The sequence below is a fragment of the Diabrotica undecimpunctata genome, chromosome 6 (genome assembly GCF_040954645.1).
Source record: "Diabrotica undecimpunctata isolate CICGRU chromosome 6, icDiaUnde3, whole genome shotgun sequence".
In the NCBI taxonomy this organism is placed as follows: Eukaryota; Metazoa; Arthropoda; class Insecta; order Coleoptera; family Chrysomelidae; genus Diabrotica; species Diabrotica undecimpunctata.
In genome coordinates this window covers 97,920,306-97,940,531 of record NC_092808.1, presented here as the reverse complement: position 1 = coordinate 97,940,531, position 20,226 = coordinate 97,920,306, and the positions used below count along the sequence as shown (strand labels likewise).

The window sequence follows — 20,226 nt, the reverse complement described above, 5'->3', positions numbered from 1 at the left end:
CTTAACAGAAGAAAAATACTTAATAGTTTAGAAATACAACGTTTTAAAAAAATTTTTTATTGTACTATTCCAGCTGGCCAACCTCCAACAAAGAAACCAACTAAAAAACCTACAACAGCCTCTTGGCAAACCACTCGCCAGACTCAAACCACCCCAACTACCCGGCGTACAACCGTAGCTTCAGTAAAACCACCATCAGACATTTCTTGTGACAGCGGAGCGTACTATCCCCACGAACAATGCAACCAGTTCTACGTATGCTTCAATAACCACCTGGTTGAGCAGACTTGCCCGCCGGGACTTAACTTCCACGCTGAAAAAGGGATGTGTGATTGGACCTTCAAGGTGAAATGTTCCAATAGGAGAAAGATGGCGGAGAAATATACTGCGATGCATGATAAATATCTTGCCAACCGTAAGTAGATTTTTATCTTTCTTCTTGATTGTGAACTGTCTACATCAGTTATATATCAGTATTCAACGATTTAAAAAAATTTAGGTCCTCAACCATACAGCCGTTGTGAGGGCAATTCTTTTGCTCCACTACCAGGAAGTTGTACTCAATTTATGCACTGTCAATGGAATAAATACGAGATTATGCAATGTGCACCTGGATTGCATTGGAATAACGTAAGTGTATCACAATATAATTGCCGTATCACCCATTTTATGTATATTCGGAGTAGAATACTATATGATCCACTACATATTGAGATGTCAATTTCAACATTGACAGTTTAGCCAATTTTAAAAACTTTTGTTGGATTGTTAAGTACCTAAGCAACAGATGTTTCAACGTAATTATTTAATAGTCTTTAAATTATAATATAAAAGTTGGTGGAGTTGAGTATGACTTTTTTTTAATTTTACTAAATAACTATAGGAAAAGAGAATTTGCGATTGGCCACAAACAGCCCACTGTTCAGAAGAAAGCGAGACTAACGATATCGACGCAGGTGAAACACCGAATGCAAAGCCTGAAGAAAGTACTTTTCCACCCTGGCATAAACCAACAACAGTCTCTCCATATCCGGAATGGTCTCCACCAAGTACTACCAAATATCCCGAATGGACACCACCGAGTACCACACAATGGACACCGTCAGAGTCAAATGGGTAAATTTTGTTTATTTAATACTAGCATTAACAGTAGCAAGAAGGCGATGTACAGTTCTTCTTCTTTAGGTACCGTCTCCTCTAAGGAGGTTGGTAAACATCACAGCTATTTTCACTTTTGAGATTGCAGCTCTGAATAAGTCGACGGAACTGCAATTATCCCACTTTCTCAGATTGTTGAGCCAGGAGATGCGTTTTCTTCCAATACTTCGTTTTCCCTGTATTTTTCCCTGCATTATGGTTTGTAGCAACACATATTTATTCCCTCTCATAATGTGGCCGATATATTGTAACTTTGTTATCTTAATCGTATTCATATTCATTTCCTTTGTCATCTTTCTAAGGACCTCAACATTTGTTATTCGGTCTACCCAACTTATTTTTAATATTCTTCGGTAGGTCCACATCTCGAATGCTTCAAGTCGATCGCTCACCTCTTTCTTTAAGGTCCAGGCTTCCACCCCATACAGCAGCACCGAAAACACATATGAACGTAATATTCTTATTTTGAGTTGCAAACTAAGGTCTCTACTGCATAATACTTTTCTCATCTTATTAAATGTTGCTCTAGCTTGTCCAATTCTCATTTTTATTTCTTCTGTATACTTCGTTAATAATTGTACCAAGATATCTGTATTTTTTTACTTTTTCTATTGGAACCCCTCTTATGTTTAAAATGTCTTGTTGTTGTGTTTTGGAAATTGTCATAAATTTTGTTTTATTAGCATTAAGCGTTAGTCCGCTTTCCTCGCTAGCATTTACTACATTATCTAAAAGTGTCTGTAGATCTTGTATAATCTCTGCAATTAGTATAGTATCATCGGCATATCTGATATTGTTGATGAGTCTGCCGTTGACTTTTATTCCAATTGTTACATTTTCGAGTGATTTTTTAATTATTTCTTCCGAATATAGATTGAACAATAAGGGGGAGAGTATGCAACCTTGCCCTACGCCTCTTTTTATCTCTACTTCCTCCGAAAGTTCTTTGCCTACTCTGACTTTTGCTGTTTGGTTAAAGTAGAGATGAGTTATTATTCTTAAGTCTTTTTTGTCAATGTGTTTAGCTTTAAGTAACTGTATAAGACGGTTGTGTCGGACCTTATCGGACGCCTTATTGTAATCAATAAAACATAGAGTGGTTGGTTTACATCCATACATCTTTGCATGAGGACGTTAAATCCAAATAATGCCTCTCGTGTACCCACGGCATTCCTAAATCCAAATTGGGTTTCAGTGATGTCTTGTTCCACTTTTCTGAAAATTCTTAAATGGATAATTTTTAAGAATATTTTTAGTGTGTGACTATTAGCCAATTAAGCCAATCTCTCGGAATAATAACCGTATTATAATAGTATTATATAAGTCTACTAATACATTGATCTGATCTTCTGATATTAATTTAATTATTTCAGTTGGAATTGTGTCAGGCCCCGCAGTTTTATTAGATTTTTCCAGATTTATTGCATGTATTATTGCATCCTTAGTTATATTTGGACCTACATCATGTTCCCCGCAATCGTTCATGCTATCTTGTTGTGTCCTGTCATCCTCAAACAATTCTTGGACGTATTCTCTCCATCTGTTTAGTTTGCCTTTGATATCAGATATTATTTTACCATTCGTATCAACCAGGGTGTTACTATTGTTGGACCATCTTATCCCTGCTAATTCTTTAATTTTTTTGTGCAATTCAAAACTGCCATGATTTCTCTGGAGTTCTTCCATCTCTAAACATTTGTCGTTGTACCACTTCTCTTTAGCTGCCCGTATTTTTATCCTGATCTCCTTGTGTGTGGCTTTGTATTCGTTTACATTTTTGTTTTTGTATGATCTTCTTTTGTCCATTAGTTGCCGGATCTCATCTGTCATCCATGGAGTCTTAGCTTCATCGATTTTGTGACTACTCAGCGTATCTTTAATTGGCATCATTAATGTGTTCTTATATGTTTCCCTTTTTTCGTTGGAATCTTCATTATCATTGATTATTGTTTTGCTTAACTCCTCGTTAATTTTTCAACGTTAGTTCTCCTTTTATATTCGGGTGTTTTAGCAGAGTGCTTATTTGTTGTGTCTTTTGTTGATTTTTTATTTTTTTTTTAAGTTGATTTCGAAATTTACGATTACTGGATTGTGGTACGATGACACATCTGTTCCTGGATATGTCTTTGCCGATTTGATGGAGTTACGGTATCTCTTATTGATAAGGATATAATCTATCTGGTTTCTGATATTTTTTTTTACTATTCATAGGTGATTTACATGTATATAATCTACGTGGTGGTAACTGAAAGAATGTATTTGTCGCTATTATTTTAAACTCTTGACAGAATTCCGTCAGTCTTTTCCCTCTTTCGTTCCTTATTCCCAGTCCGAATTCACCAATAATGTCTTGGAATTTACCTTTTCCTAATTTGGCATTAAAATCCCCCATTGTTATTGTTATATCTCTATTATTGGTGCTGTCTAGTAATTTTTTAATGTCATTGTAGAACTCTTCTATTTCATGTTTTGATGTACAGTTGTCTATGTCCAAATATATGGGTATGTCTTAACAGGAAACTGATTACTATAAAGCTTGAATGGTAGCTCTATTTCTAATAAATATTAATCTAATATAGGAATAAATACTTCCCAAATAGCCTCGTCTATTAGAACCATATATTTTTAATGTCATTCCAATTTTAGCGATCTGTTGCACAATCCTTTTTTAGTAATCGTTCCAACTTGAGCTAGAAGTGATGGAATTCCAGATGGATTTAGATTATTTAACAATTCAGGAAAATATTCCTAGCTCAGGAATTTCTCTTCAGTCGTCCCTATCCATCGCCTTCCTCCGCCAAGCACGTATTCCCATGTTTCTCATGTCTTCATCGATGTTATCAAGGAACCTTGTTTTGGGACTTCCTCTTCTTTTCTGACCAATAGGTCCATCAAGGAGCTTTCTTCTAGCTGGATCATTTGGTATTTCTAGTTCTTATATTGCTTTTAACATTTCTCTTCTATTCACAGAGTCGTAGGCTACTTTGTTTTCCATAAATATATGTCAACTATCTTGTTTTTTCTAAACTTTATTTCGGGGTTGAAATCTAATGATTTGTCGATTTACCTCCTCTGAAACCAGCCTGGTATTTTCCTATACTATCTGTTCTGCGGTGACATATTCTCCTATACGGTGACATAGTACTGTGGAAAATATTTTATACGCTGCATTTAGAAGCGTAATTCCTCTGTGGTTATAGAGCATATAAAGATATCTCCTTTTTTGTGTATGGTGCAAAGTATTCCAATATTCCAATCATTGATGAAGGATTTCTGTGTCCATATTTCTCTAATAAGCTGCTGTAATGCTATTATGGTATCATAGCCACCTTTTTTATATAGTTCAGCTGGGAGATTATCTATTCCGGGTGATTTGTTTCTGGCTAATTTTTTAGCTGCATCTTTAACTTCAAGAATCGTTGGTGGTTCCTTCCGTTCTGAATAACTAACCCTTTTGTTTTTCTTTGTTATCTCTAAAAACTTAATTATATAATGAGATATATTTTTGACTATTACGAGCTTTGCTGTTTTGCATTTTTTGCTTTGAATTTAGTTTGACACAATATTTCAGAAACGAATGGGAATGGCACCCACCAATCCCACCAACGTCTGAAAAACCGCCGCTGTCAGAGCCCCTTAAACCTTTGTCTGGGTACTTTAAAGTGGTGTGTTACTTCACAAATTGGGCTTGGTACAGAAATGGCTACGGTAAGTATTTACCAGAAGATATAGACGAGAACCTCTGCACACACGTCGTTTATGGATTTGCGGTTTTGGATTATTCCAACTATGTGATCAAGGCGCACGATTCCTGGGCTGATTTTGATAATCGTAAGTTGCTGTTGTTGAATATTTAGCTTAGAAATGACTTAAATAAACTCATTATTGATATATTACTTCTTTTAAAAAAATCAACATGCAACATTTGTATCTGCATTGCCATTATCTGTCTTACAAACTTGACGTTGACATAATTCATAATTACACAATAGCCAACCTACACTAACTACCAACCTATATTTAACAGCTTTACCAATTATTGTTTAATATACTGTAAATATTCTTAATACCGGTCAACAAAAGTTTCAAATTTTCTTCGTTTAGAGAGAAAAAACATGAATGAATAAATCATATTTTTTTTGTCACTGAAAACCTGACTTCACTCATATCTTAACAGATGAACAAAAATTCTCTTCGTCTTACATTTATAGTTGGAAATTTTTTGTGCAATTAATTAGTTTTTATTTTTCAGAATTTTACAAGAGAGTTACAGAATACAAAGCCACTCTGAGATAGCGCGTAATTGCTATCGGAGGATGGAACGATTCCTTAGGAGATAAATATTCCAAACTAGTAAATAATCCAGCTGCAAGGCGGCGGTTCATTGAGCATGTACTCAAATTCTTGGAAAAACACAACTTTGATGGTTTGGATCTAGATTGGGAATATCCGAAGTGTTGGCAGGTAAAATAGTTTGTACTTTATCACAGTTTGGTTCAAGGAAATTCAATTCGAAAAGACCGGGAATGACTTTCTAAATTTTGCCCGTCTCCGCAGAGAACAGAGAGAGTATTCGGAGAAAGGGGGTTGGAATACGCTAGCAATCGCCTACGTGATTTGATAGGTAGATTACAGGTCGAGTTTACTTCTACTAAAATATTTCCGGTAATTTTGATGCTCAGACTTAACGCATTTGAAATGTAGGTATAACGAAAAATTGTTCGAATATCTTGGATCAACCACCAACTTGAAATTTTTGCGTCTAATTGGCAGAGAACGCAAGCTGTTTGAAATCATTAAAAAAACGGAAAACTGCATATCTTGGTCACGTACTTTCTTTAATTTATCTTAGAAGCTAAGATCTAAGATCGAATATACGGACCAAGGCATAGACAGTACTCCTGTCTTAAGAAAATAGTAGGCTTAGGCTCAAACGTTTTTAGCTCAAAATTTGCCAAAATTGTTTCCAAATGAGTATAGTTTGTAGATATTATTATAACATTAACTTAACCCTTTGTTGAAGGACTTTTTTTTTGTTTATATTAAATGGTGAATAATTTGTTTTTAGGACATATTAGGGCAACAGATAGACAAATCAAAGGTTTTTATATTATATTTTTGTAATTATTAGAAAAAAAGGTGATACCATGTGGAACCAGTAGGCCACAAACAAAAAAATTATTTAGCGTGAAATGGAATGAAACAATTTTTTTTCAGATAGACAAAAACCTACTTTACATGTAGTACAGTGCCATCTTGTACGATGAGGAGTTGCCTTGGTACTGTAGTATGAACAACGTACTTTGGCTCCATGCTAAGGCATATGTCTTTGTCAGTTCTTATTTCTAGAGGAAGTTGTTTTTTGAACCTGTTGTTGGTGCTTGGTTTGTTCATAATTCTTCTTCCAAATTTTGGCACTTGGGAATCTGCTCCAATCAAACCGGTGGCTACAGCAATTTTAAATTCTTTCAACGAAATTCTCGTACCAGTTGTTGATTGTTTGAAAATTATATATGAGTTTAGTAACGTTAGGTCAACAAAATGGAAAAAAATTCTATGCCACCACTTTTTGGATTTTCTATCCATTTCATAGCTAGATACTAAAATATCAGACTTATCTACGAAGCCCATATATTTGTTGTAATCTTGTACTAATTGTTTGCAATTAATTTCTACTACCATCCAAATCTGTCATGCGAAATACATGAAGAAATAAATTCATCGCTGATAACAAAATTTGCAGACCAGAAATCTCTATAACTGGGCAACTTTTTCACACCCATCAAAGGTTTATTTCCAATAAACATTTTATTTCTTCAACTGTTGTAGGAGTCTTGTTTTTATTATTTTCTTGGACTACATGGGACTATTTGGAAAACACATGTATTCATTAGGTTCTCACTAAACAAATAATGAAGGAAAAGATCAAGGGAAATCTCTAAAGTATCAGGAACATTTGGTTCAACGTTTTCTGAGATAGGACGGAGTTGAGGGGCATTTTTTGGGTCGGTTTTTTGCATTTTAACCTATCAAAAATAACAACTGATACCTCGTCTTCACCATCACTATCATGCGCACCGTCTTCATTGTCTGAAATATCGTTTTGTTCATCTAAGACAGCTCCACAGACTCCAAAGTCATGTCGATATCTTCATCATCGTTCTCATCAAAATCGGATACGTCAGATCCATCCGATGGGATATCTGTTAGTAAAGCGTAAGCGTCATTACTTGTTATTTTATTAAAATCAAGACGTCTTTTCATTTTGGAATTCTGTAACAAAACATACCTATTAGTTACTGATTGACCTAGTGGCACCTATTGGGACCACCAATCAAAATATCAAAATTCACTTAGTTATTTACGTAGATCATTCTTCTTCTTGTGGTGCCTATCCCTTACGGATGTTGGCTACTAGCATGGCAATTTTAGCTGTATTGACCTCAAGTGGTTAAGGAAAATCATTTTCGTTCTGGAGCCAAGATATTCTTCTTCCTGGTCCCTCTTTCCGTTTTCGCTGTAATATAAGTTGCAGCAGGTTATATCTATGATCGTTTCGCATTATATGTCCAAGATATTCTAGCTTGAGCTGTTTCACTGTCGATATAATTTCACATGTTTTATCCACCCGACGTAGAACCTCAATGTTTGTTATTCGGTCCACCCAGGAGATCCTCAGTATCCGTCTATAACACCACATCTCAAACGCCTCTAGTTTTCTCTTGGATGCCTCGGTTAGTGTCCATGATTCAACCCCATAGAGCAGCACTGTAAACACGTAGCATCTCAATAAACGGATTTTCGTTTTTAAGGGTAGGTCATGGCTCTTAAATATCTTGCTCATTCTGACAAATGCTGACCTGGCTTTTTCAATTTTTTGTTTTATCTCAACTGAGTAGTCCCATTAGTCGTTTATGGTGGTTCCTAAATAGTAGTAACGGGGCACTTGAAGTATTTGTTGCTGATCTACCAGTAATTAACTAGGTGGAATATGCTTCTTACTTATGACCATGTACTTTGTTTTCTTGATGTTAAAATCAAGCTCGTATTCTTGACTGATTCTCCACAATTGCGTTACTAGTGTCTGTAAACCTTCTAAACTGTCTGCAAAGAGAATGGTGTCGTCTGCATATCTGATGTTATTCAGGCGCTCACCATTTATGAGAATACCCTCTTCGATATGCTCTAAGGCCTGGCTCATGACGTGTTTCGAATAGACGTTAAATAATAGGGGAGAGAGTATGCAGCACTGTCGTACTCCTCTCTTTATTGCAACTTCTTCTGTTAGTTGGTCTTTCACCCGAATGGTTGCTGATTAGTTGTAGTATATGTTCTTGATTACTCGAAGGTCTTTGTTATCCAGATCAGTTGCCTTTAGTATATCCATGAGCTTATCGTGCTTGATTCTGTCGAAAGCTTTCTGGTAGTCAATAAAGCATATATAAATATCGCAGTTGACGTCTCTGCACCTTTAAAATAATACCTGAACCGCGAACAAGGCTTCTCTTGTACCTAACGCATCCCTGAATCCAAACTGCGTTCGTGAGATCTGTGACTCGCATTTTTGATAAATTCTTCTGTGTATTATCTTTAAGAAGGTCTTAAGAATGTGGCTCACTAGACCGATAATACGATGCTCTTCGCATTTTTTTGCATTAGGATTTTTAGGTATACCAATAAATGTAGATTTTAACCAGCTCTCTGGGATTTTTCCCGAGTCATAGATTTTATTGAACGTTGTCGTAAGCCATTTTACTCCTTCGTCTCCCATGATTTTTAGAAATTCTGAATGAAAGTTGTCGGGCCCTGGTGCTTTACCTGCTTTGGTTGCTTTAATTGTGGCTTTGATTTCGTTTTGAGTAATTGGTGGTCCTGTGTCGTATTCCATAATTATCTTCTGGTTGTTATCTCTGTCGTCATCGAATGTCTTCTCAACGTATCTCTTCCATATATTCTATGTTTGTTCAATGTCTATTACCGGGTAGCCATGATCATCAGTCATATGTCCTGATCTCTTGAGTTTGTACATTCCTGCTGCCTCTTTTAGCTTCTTGTGGAGATTAAACGAGTCGTGTTTACTCTTCAATGATTCTATTTCTTTGCATTGATCTTCCAGCCATTTGTTTTTGGTTTCTCTAATAGTTTTTCTGATTTCTTTGTCGATTCGTTTATACTCCCACATGTCTCTGTGTTTAGCTCTTCTTCTATTCTCCCTCATATTTAGGATTTTATCAGTAATCGACTCTTTTTTGAACCGTTGTTGGACAAAGATATTTATCTAGGATTGTCTGGTTAATTTGTTGTAGTTTTGCCATTTCGTTATCTGGTTCAGTAGCTTTGTCTGTATTTTTTAATTCTTTTTCTATATAGGTTTGTATCTGATGCCTGGTGTCTTCATTTTTTAATGGTCCTAAATCGTATTTTTTTGCTTTTGCACTCTCTATCTTCTTCATCTTTAGTCTGATGTTAACTACCAGTGGGTTATGGTCCGACCCGATATCAGCACCAGGATATGTTTTGGCTGATGTTATTCAGTTTCTGAATCTTTTATTCACCATAATGTAATCAATTTGGTTTCTGATGATGTGATCTGGGGTGTCTTGAGGTGATCTCCACGTATATAATCACTCTGAGATAGCGCGAAAGAAAGTGTTGGTGATTACCAGTTGTTCTTCCACAGCGAAGGTGATCAGGCGATCTCCGCGTTCGTAGATCGTAAAGACTTAATACATAAATACGTCTATTTATCAACAAATTAACATAATACATACCTTTTATCGGTAAAAGAATGTTTGTTTATTTACAACAACAAATAACCTCACTGTCATTCACTTGTGAGCGCGCCAAATGTATTATGTACAGTATGCATGACTGTTTCTGGAATTTTGTAATCGCGTGGGAAGTGAAATACACGACCTATACATCGCATTCCGTCTGATAGTCCCAGCGTACGATTACTCGGGCAGTAGGAAAAAATTTGTTTAAAGGCGGTTCCACTGTGGAGCCACTAAGCCGCAAAAGGTTTACCTTGTTCATCTAATTTATTTTTCATATGTATAGTCATTTGGTTTTGATATTCTAACTAAGTCTAGGTAGGTCTGTTTCAAAAGTCATTTACCTAAATATTCTAGAGTTAATTGTGTTGCAATGCTTTTATTATTATTTTCCACCATTTTCACTACTGAACATATTCTGTAATTATCTTTGTAATTGTAATACTTAGATATTTAATAAAAACTACAAATATTTTCAGGTGGACTGTAAGAAGGGTCCCGATTCTGACAAACCAGCTTTCGCGGAATTCGTGAAGGAGCTCAAAGAAGCGTTTAAACCGAAAGGTTACTTACTAACAGCCGCAGTTTCACCTAGCAAAACTGGTTATCGACGCTGGATACGACGTGCCATCTATCGCTGAAAATCTGGACTGGGTCGCCGTGATGACCTACGATTTCCACGGACAATGGGACAAAAAAACCGGGCATGTCGCTCCGTTATTCTTTCTTCCCGAAGATGAAGTGGCATTCTACAACTCGGTAAGTTTCAATTCTATTTTTCTTATGTATAAAGGAATAAATATATCTTCGATTCTAGAACTTTTCTGTGCATTATTGGATCTCAGAGGGTGTGCCACGAAGGAAACTTATAATGGGAATGCCATTGTACGGCCCAATCTTTCCGTTTGGAGAAAGAAAGTGAACACGGACTTAATGCAAATGCACCAGGACCAGGAGAGGCAGGAGAATATACCAGAGCTGCAGGATTTTTAGGTAAAATACTTCCTTTTCTGATTCAACAATCATAGTGGACATAAAATGTTTTCTTGTTATTTAATGATGTTGATGTCACAATAAACAAAAAAATAATCGATTTTTTTGTTTAGCCTACTATGAAATATGTGACATGATCAAAAATAGAGGTTATACCGTTGTACAAGTTCCCACAGGTGCGATGGGTCCCTACGCGTATAAAGGCAATCAGTGGCTCTCATTTGACGATCAAGCAATGATAAGGTAAAAGTCTGAATACATTAGACGCATGGACTGGGAGGTGGTATGATATGGGCCTTAGATCTGGATGATATTTAAAAATAGGTATAGAGAAATGTTTTTTCCGTTGATTTGGTGGTATTCCTACTTATTTTTCTTATCAGGTGTGGACAAGGACGACATCCGCTACTGACAATATTCAGAAACACTTTAGCTGATCCAGGTACCGGTGAACAAGAACCCATTGATGATCTATACAGACCAGCAGCGAGACCAGTAGAAGCTGTCGTTGTAGAAGAAGAACGAGGCACGCCTCATTCCCAACCACTGGTAGATTCTTCGTCAGAGTACAACTCTGAGATAGCGCGTTTTTACCAACTGGGCGTGGTATCGACAAGGAGTAGGAAAGTATCTTCCACAAGACATTGATCCGGATCTTTGTACCCACGTTGTCTACGGATTTGCTGTATTGAACGGCGACGAATTGGTAATCAAACCGCATGATAGTTGGGCTGATTATGATAACAGTATGTATATCTTTAATAGTATTTAATATTTTAAAGTTTAAAGAATCGGTTAGAAAAATACGTTAAGTGTGCATGATCGTCCAGAGAACATCGTCAATTGGCCTATATTTGTTCACTGTTAATCGTAAGCCTCCTGTAAAATTTTCTACCTATTTATATCTTCTTGCATCCAATTTGTGGTGATTCGCTTTATATTATCCGTCCATCTAGTCGGCGGTCGTCCTCGTCTTTATTTTGGAACTCGATTAAATTCTTTAGCAAAATATAGGTCAATAATGGCTACGAGGGTTATTCTGTCTAATGCTGTTGACCATTTATGGACAGCAGATGATATTAGGTATTGTAGAAAGTCCTTTGACAAAATCGTACTAATAGAATAGAATAGATTAGAAATATGCTTTATTGTCACAGAAAATTGTACAATTTTATGGACAAAGCTTACAAAAAGTCAAAAAAATAACAATAACAATTTAAATTTACTAAAATTACATAAATCGTCAATATCACAGAGTCACAAAATAAAAGATAATAAAATATACAATCCATTGCAAAATTTAACTAAATTGCAAATCGCGTAATAAAATCTTACGAACTAGTTTACTGATAAGTTTAAGTTGCTGCATGTGATACCCAAATATACGAGTATATAAAAATTTCGTTGCTTGTACCTAAACGTACTGTATTCCACCGAATAATATGGTCTTTCGGTTAAATAGGCTTTGGACGGGATCAGTAAATACACATTCAAACTTGAATTTCTGGTAGAGTAGTCATGATTAGGTCTTGCTGGAAAAACATGTAGATGTTTACGAATAAAGCAAACATATTCTAGAATATATAAAGAGGGAAGAGTTAAAATCCCGTGATTTTTGAAGTAGCTTCCGCAATGTGTTATTCTACTGAGGCCAAAAAGATACCGTATTGCTCTTTTTTGTAATTTAAAAATAACATCAGATTGGGCAGCTGTATTCGGGATTCTCGTAGTTATCTTGTTCTAATAAATATATTGAAACTATTGATATCAACGAAGATCGAGTATACTTGTAAAGTTTTTTACAGTTATTACTAATGCTTTCCTTGTCGGCAACACGAGCTTCTATATTTCCTTTTTTTAGAATTCTACGAGAAAGTGACTGCTTTGAAAGCTAAAGCGATAAAAGTATTAATAGCGATAGGCGGGTGGAATGATTCCGCTGGTGACAAGTACTCTAGATTGGTCAACAGTCCATCGGCAAGAAGACGCTTCGTGACGCATGTTGTAGATTTCATAGAGCAAAACAACTTTGATGGTCTAGATCTAGATTGGGAGTATCCAAAATGTTGGCAAGTAAGTAAAAGATTGCCTCTTCTCAATCCATTATATATTTTCAAGGATTATTGTCTACTTTTTCCTATGCATCTTATATTTTTTATTGTATCTTAGGTGGACTGCACGAAAGGTCCATCCTCCGACAAAGAAGCCTTTTCTGAGCTGGTGAAAGAACTGTACGAAGCCTTCCAACCCAAAGGCTTGCTTCTTTCTGCTGCTGTTTCGCCCAGTAAACGAGTTATCGACGAAGGTTATGACGTTCCACTGTTATCGAAATATTTGGACTGGATAGCAGTTATGTGTTACGATTATCACGGACAATGGGACAAAGTAACAGGTCACGTTTCCCCTATGTACGAGCACCCCGAAGACAGCAATGAAATATTTAATACTGTAAGTATTTAATTACAATCTTCATAGATTTAGGAAATCGCGTTTTTTATATTGCGTGTAGGATTATTAAAATATTAAGTAGTTTTTAAACGTTTATAAAAGCTTATACTCCAATTGGAGTGATAAATGCATTTTATTGGTTATAGAATATACGAGGTTGCTCCAAAATATTCAATTATACTAATAACGCCCTCTACATCCAAGATGTCGAATTCGTTTTCACTGCTCTCTTCTATATTCGCGTGTATAATCAATTGGTCTTCGTCATTTTGCGAGTTGTCCGCGGTCAACATCTCAGTTTCCGTTTTCTCAGCGACGTGAGTGATACAATTGTGCCAATTTTGCTTTGCTCTATATACGAAACCGTTGTCGATCAACTAGCGCACCTCTTCGTTTTTAAAAGTGGTATTATGGATAGCTACATATCGCTTAAATTGGTCCCACACCATTTCTACAGGATTTAATTCGCAATGATACGAAGGAAGCCTTAAAACAGAAACATTACGTTGTGCAACCTATTCATCAAGAATATACTTACCGTATTGATCTTTAAAAGCACGCGCTGCTTCTAATAGCTTGGATTTCAAATAGCACTCCTTGAAAAAAATGTCTCTTTTCACTAGCCATTCCCTGATTGTAGCTCTATTCCAGGAATTGTTAAGAAATCTCTCTTTACGGGAATAATACAATGCATATTTCATCGTGATAATTTCCATCATTTTTCTTTGTCATTAAAATAACGCTGTGTGCCAGGAAGGTAACCTCTTGAAAAACCTGCATGCAATAGAACATATCGTGGACCTTGTTTGGTAGGTGCTTTTAAACCAGTACTTAAGCCTTTGAAGAAAGCATCACAACTGTTTTGTATAGTGATATCGCACCATTCGCAAATAACAGATTCGTCAACATAAGCCCACGATTCGTTCAAATATATCAGATTTACAATCGTCCCTTTGCAAATATGGTGTAGTTCTTAAATAATTATAGTGCCAATGAATAATATTCTCTTGAAAAAGCAGTCCGAGTTATGTAAAAAATATTGCTTATCATAGAAAAGCATTGCTTTGAAGGAGATTGAATCCATTTTCAATGATAAATACTTATGTCTTCATGTATTTTGATTGTTTGTACTTATACATATATTATTTCAGAATTACACTATAAACTATTGGATTGAAAAAGGAGCAGACAGAAAGAAACTAGTAATGGGTATGCCTACATACGGACAGTCATTCTCCTTGAGCGATAATAATAATCATGGTCTGAACGTACCAACGTACGGAGGTGGAGAAGCTGGAGAAGAAACTAGAGCACGAGGTTTCCTGGCTTACTACGAGGTATGAATATTTAGATATAAATCAGGTAGTTCATAGTTCTTCAGCAAATGATCAACAAATACGTCTCTTTAGATTTGCAGGAATATTATCCAGAAAGACTGGACTATCGTAAGGGACAAAAAGGGCAGAATGGGACCGTACGCTTACCACAGAGACCAGTGGGTATCTTTCGATGACATCGAAATGATACGCCACAAATCTGAGTATATTCGTGCCATGGGATTAGGTGGTGGAATGATCTGGGCTCTGGATCTTGACGACTTTAAAAATTTGTGCGGTTGTGAGGAGTATCCTCTGTTAAGGACGATCAATAGAGTTTTGAGGAACTACAGAGTACCAGATCCAAAATGTGTATTAGGTAAGTAAGTTTTCTTCTTAAGGTGCCCTCTCCATTAATGAAGGTTGGCTATAACTACACCAAATTGCTTTCTATCTTGAGCTGTTCTTAGTATCGAATGTCTTTCCATGCCTGTCCAGTCTCTTACATTTTTCAGCCAGGAGCATTTTCTTCTTCCTGGACCTCTTCTTCCTTCTACTTTAACTTCCATTATCAGTCGTAGGAAGTTGTATTTTTCTCCTCTGTAAATATGTTAAATATGTCCTAGATAACTCGTTTTTCTTGTTTTTACAATATTTAAGAGTTCTCTCTCAGGCCCCTTTCTTCTCAGTACCTCGTTGTTGGTCACGTGCTCTGTCCAAGAGACCTTTAGCATCCTTCGAAAAACCTAATGTAAGTTTTAGATGAAGAAAATAAAATTTATATACCTTAGGAGATATGGAATTATAAAAGTTTTATATAAAATATGGATTCTATTTATTGATTTAAAACCAAATTGTGAAAATTGTACAATGATTTAATAAAATATTATCTGAGAAACTTGCAAACATAATGTAACAAACTCGAATTTTAGGAAAGAAGACAGAAAAACCTACGACTCTGTCCCCACCACAAAAACCTACCACAAAACCCTCGATTCAGAAACCTACAACCAAACCTTCTGTTCAAAAACCTACAGCCAAACCACCAGTAATAATAGAAGAACCGGACAATGAATTAGTACCAACTTTACCTTGCGAAGGTCAACTTTTCGTGCCACACCCCAACTGCAATCAGTACTACTTATGTAATCAAGGAGAGTTGCAATTGCAGTCCTGTCCTAGTAGCCTGTACTGGAACGTGGACCACTGCGATTGGCCAGAGAATACCCAGTGCCATCCAGACGGTAGTACCCTGGCTCCGGTCGATGAGGTAACCGAAAGTTCTCCGGAACTTCCTGATGAAGAACCGGCTGTTGTGGATAATGGTATCGACACACCTTCAGGTGGTACTGATCTAGGCGAACAAGGAAATAAAGTTATTTGTTATTTTACAAACTGGGCGTGGTATAGGTATGTATTTTTACTAACTACTATTTTTACTGTTGCAATTAAATTATCAGGATATATCAAATTTTTCATTAATTTCAAGTCGCTTTTCCTTCCAGTGTAAAGAAACTCTATTTGGCTATATTATACATTATTATGAACTTACTTAAGTCCCTGATTAAAATTTTGCCTACGTCAAGCTTTTGGCCCTTTTGTTGGAGTCATCTGCATAACATCATTTTGTCCGGGGTCTCAATTTACTAACTTATTTTAAGTCTTGGTCTAATCGGGTGCTTATAAATGATTGTAATATTATTTGTTTAATAAGAAAGAGATTTATAATGAAGATTTATTCATTTATAGTTATATTTTTATATAAATATTTTGTAGACAAGGTGATGGCAAGTATTTACCCTCGGATATAGATCCAAATTTGTGTACCCACATCAACTACGGGTTTGCTGTCCTGGACCCTAATTCTCTCACAATTAAACCGCACGACTCATGGGCTGATATTGATAATGGTAAGCATACAAAATATGTTTTTCAAACAAAAATGGATGATGAATCATCAATGTGTTATATTAAAAAATGGTGAGATGATTTAACGAAAGTGGAAGGGTTTCTGAATCACGAAAAAACTTACTAGGTTACGTTTCCTACATTATTTTCTCAAAGAAATGAAAGACGGAAGTCGGAAAGACGGTATTAGATTTAATTTCGATACAGGGTATCCGCCAGCCGCTTATATGTATTTCAGCCTCATTATGTATCATCAGAGCTACATATGCAGTTGCTTTGAATCGAAACTAAATCTCTGCCGTCATAATACAATAATTATAAAAATATATATATATATATATATATATATATATATATATATATATATATATATATATATATATATATATATATATATATATATATATAGACGTTACAATGCCATCTTTTTTTCTGTCTTTATAGAGGGGGGTCTGGAATCTTCAAAAGACATCCCAGTCCAGGGCGCCGTCTGACTAACTTTAGTGCAGGATTCGTTCTTCGTACTCCCGGCGATAGTTCCCGAGGTACTTTAAAATGCCCTCTCGTCGCCGAGTCTACGCCGAACGCCTACCTGCTAAACCAGACCCTCCTCTGTCATCCAGCGATCCGGAAGCGGAATGGCCGTTGTAAGGCCGGCATCACTTCCGAATCACTACCTTTATTCATTCATTCTCCATTCATACACATCCACACTCTATTTATCAGCAAGGAGGCTCCCTGTCTCGTTCCAATTAGCGCTTAGAAGACACTCATCGCATCATTCCCATCATTCAGCATCATTCCCAGATGGGCATTTTCCCCTTCCTCACAGTCTGACTCACGCATTCTAACTCATACAGTGTGACCCACTTTTCTAGCTTCACCTTTCAGCATCATTCACTCTTACCTTTAGCGTTGGTCCAGCTGTCTTTCTTCCTCTTCCTTTTTCTTGATCACTGCACGGATATAGCTGTGTATGTTAGTCCAACCTAATTTATTTTCAATCATTCTCTCAATCATTTCTCTCACTGTAACAAAATTCACACCTGTCTCTCTCTCCATTCAGTTCCTTTCCACTATCTATCTGCTGCAATCTAACATCGTATGTGTCACAGTGTCCGAGTATCCACAGTATAGGCATTCATCTGTATCAGCCTTTTCGATCCTATAGATCAGGGGTGGCCAACCTTTTTAAGTCGAGTGCCAATATGAGAACAAAAAAAATTTGGCGTGCCACTAAAATTTTTCGACATACTAACATTAATAATATACGGTACAATATGTATTTCTTATGTAAATTCCACATTTTTCCGTTTAGTCAAGATAGTGGAGGTTTAAAAAATAACGTAATAAGTAAAACATAACAACAAACTTACTTTATTGTTAATAAAAATAAAATAAAAACGTTAAACAAAAAAACTTAAATATTTTCTTATTATCTAAAATTCAAATTATTAAACAGTTACTTATTTAATGTGGTATTTGAACTTGTATTTTTTTAATTAATTCATCTATATTGGGATTAATTTCGGAACTAGCCAACAGAATTAGATTTTTTAAATGCATGTCAGTTAATCGTGACCGATATTTTGATTTTATTATGTTCATAATAGAGAACATTTGCTCACAAACGTACGTTGAAACAAATCTACATCAATATCTTAGAGCTAACTCGTGTAAATTAGGAAAATTGTTTGCTGGTACAAATTTCCAAAATTCAATATAATTGGGATCAGTAACAGTTGAAATAATTTCCCTATATTTGGTTTTTAGTATAGTGTGGTTCTGTAAATCAATAATTTCGATCTGTATTTCAGCTGAGTAACAATTGATATCTTGCAGAGAAATAGAAAAAGTATTTATGAAAAGGTCAACATTCATTTTGTCTTTTTGAAAATCTTCAAACCGGGTATTGAATGAACCTAGCAAAATAGATATAAGGTTTTTAAATTTGTCATAATTTGGAGTTCTACTGACCTTGTTGGCTAATTACTGCATTAATGTGAAATGTGTCAATCTCTGTTCTCCAAAATCGTTACAAAAAAGCATAAGTTTATTCACAAAAGAAGATATATGACCAACTAGAGTAGGAAAAATACAATTTTTTCCCTGTAATCTTAAATTTAATAAATTTAAATGTCTCATAATATCAGTGAGAAAAGCTAAATCCCAAAGCCAATCTTTATCATTAAGTAACGAGCACTCACTGGGTAGTTCATTGTTTTCTTGCAAATATTTTAAGACGCACTCCTTCAAGTTCCAAAACCTTTCGAGTGCATTTCCTTTGGAGAGCCAGCGCACACTGCAATGGAGAAGTAACTCTCCATCTTACTCCGTTTCTTCCGCGAACAGTTCTCGAAATTGTCGTCGATTCAATGCCCGAGCTCGTATTTTGTTAATGCAGCGTGTTACAGGGTCAACAACAGATGACATGTTTAGGTCCTTGGCACAAAGAGCTTCCTGGTGAATAATACAATGGTACTTAAAAACTTTTGCAATATCATCTTCGTATTTTCGTTTTGAAGTCGAAGGCTTACTCGTGGACATATCGAACAAATACTTTCAAAATTTTAAAGAAACAATGCGCGATGACAAAATGTGCACATACAACGGGGCAGTTTAAAATAAACTAAGCAAGGGTAACGCAGTCCTATTGCACATTACGACAGCTAGGATCACGTGCACCAATCGCAGCAATATCGCTCGCCAGAGGATGCAACGATGCCGCATCTATCGTAACTTCCGTAAACCTACCAAGTTTCTTCTTATTATTTTTTGTTTTTCAAGTTTTAATTTTTTTGAAAGTGTTTTAATCCAAAACGCTACGCGTGCCACTGATAGGACTCAATCGTGCCACAGAGTGGCACGCGTGCCGCGGGTTGGCCATCCCTGCTATAGATGTAGGCCCTAAAACACCCGTGTCCTGTGAGCACCTGCTTCAGGAAATAATTCAGTCGCCTGTGGCCACAGTCCACTCAATATCTTATGTTCGGGATCAGCATTTTCGTCCACTGTGCCACATCTTCCGTGTTGTTCCATTCTTCTTGCCATCTTTCAACTGACCTTTCCCTTTCCTGTCTTCTCTCAGCCACAGTAACGTTTGTTAAAAGCTCTTTTCTTTCCACCGTCAAAAGATTACAACGCCATCTAATAACAACAATAGAAATCATAACATTTCCTACTTGAATTCAGTTTCGCCAAGTAGGAAATCTTATGATTTCTATTGTCAAATATGTATATCTTCAATGTATACGTTTTTAGTTTTAATATAGTTAAATTTTAGACCTTTTCTGCTTTCTATTTTCATCTTTTATCTTTTAGAATTTTACAAGAAAGTCGTAGAATACAAATCCAAAGGGATAAAAGTTTTGATAGCGATTGGAGGTTGGAACGACTCTTTGGGAGACAAATATTCCAGGTTGGTAAATAACCCACAAGCTAGAGCTCGGTTCGTAGCTAATGTCATAGAATTCATAGAAAAATATGGATTTGACGGTCTAGATCTCGACTGGGAATATCCAAAGTGCTGGCAAGTAAGTAAATAAGAAGTAAAACTATTTAAACCCTCCTCATTTTAATTATGTAGATGGTATCCTGGTCCTGTGACAGTTTTACTCTGAGATAGCGCG

General features: G+C 36.1%; 2 protein-coding genes across 2 annotated transcripts in view; one reads left to right on the top strand and one right to left on the bottom strand.

Annotated features, from left to right (window-relative positions):
* The window catches only part of LOC140443612 (annetocin receptor-like), a 720,544-nt gene that overhangs the window by 628,980 nt on the left and 71,338 nt on the right, over positions 1-20,226 (bottom strand). The gene's annotated exons all lie outside the window — the stretch shown is intronic.
* The window catches only part of LOC140443162 (probable chitinase 10), a 57,269-nt gene that overhangs the window by 4,847 nt on the left and 32,196 nt on the right, over positions 1-20,226 (top strand). The window contains 19 exon segments of the mRNA XM_072534258.1: positions 74-415; positions 500-630; positions 884-1,116; positions 4,730-4,989; positions 5,411-5,622; positions 10,412-10,534; positions 10,536-10,691; positions 10,750-10,824; positions 10,826-10,925; positions 11,039-11,188; positions 11,191-11,510; positions 11,512-11,671; positions 12,787-12,998; positions 13,095-13,373; positions 14,525-14,710; positions 14,783-15,068; positions 15,622-16,099; positions 16,466-16,599; positions 19,919-20,130. Coding sequence (XP_072390359.1) covers positions 74-415; positions 500-630; positions 884-1,116; positions 4,730-4,989; positions 5,411-5,622; positions 10,412-10,534; positions 10,536-10,691; positions 10,750-10,824; positions 10,826-10,925; positions 11,039-11,188; positions 11,191-11,510; positions 11,512-11,671; positions 12,787-12,998; positions 13,095-13,373; positions 14,525-14,710; positions 14,783-15,068; positions 15,622-16,099; positions 16,466-16,599; positions 19,919-20,130 — 4,049 coding nt within the window.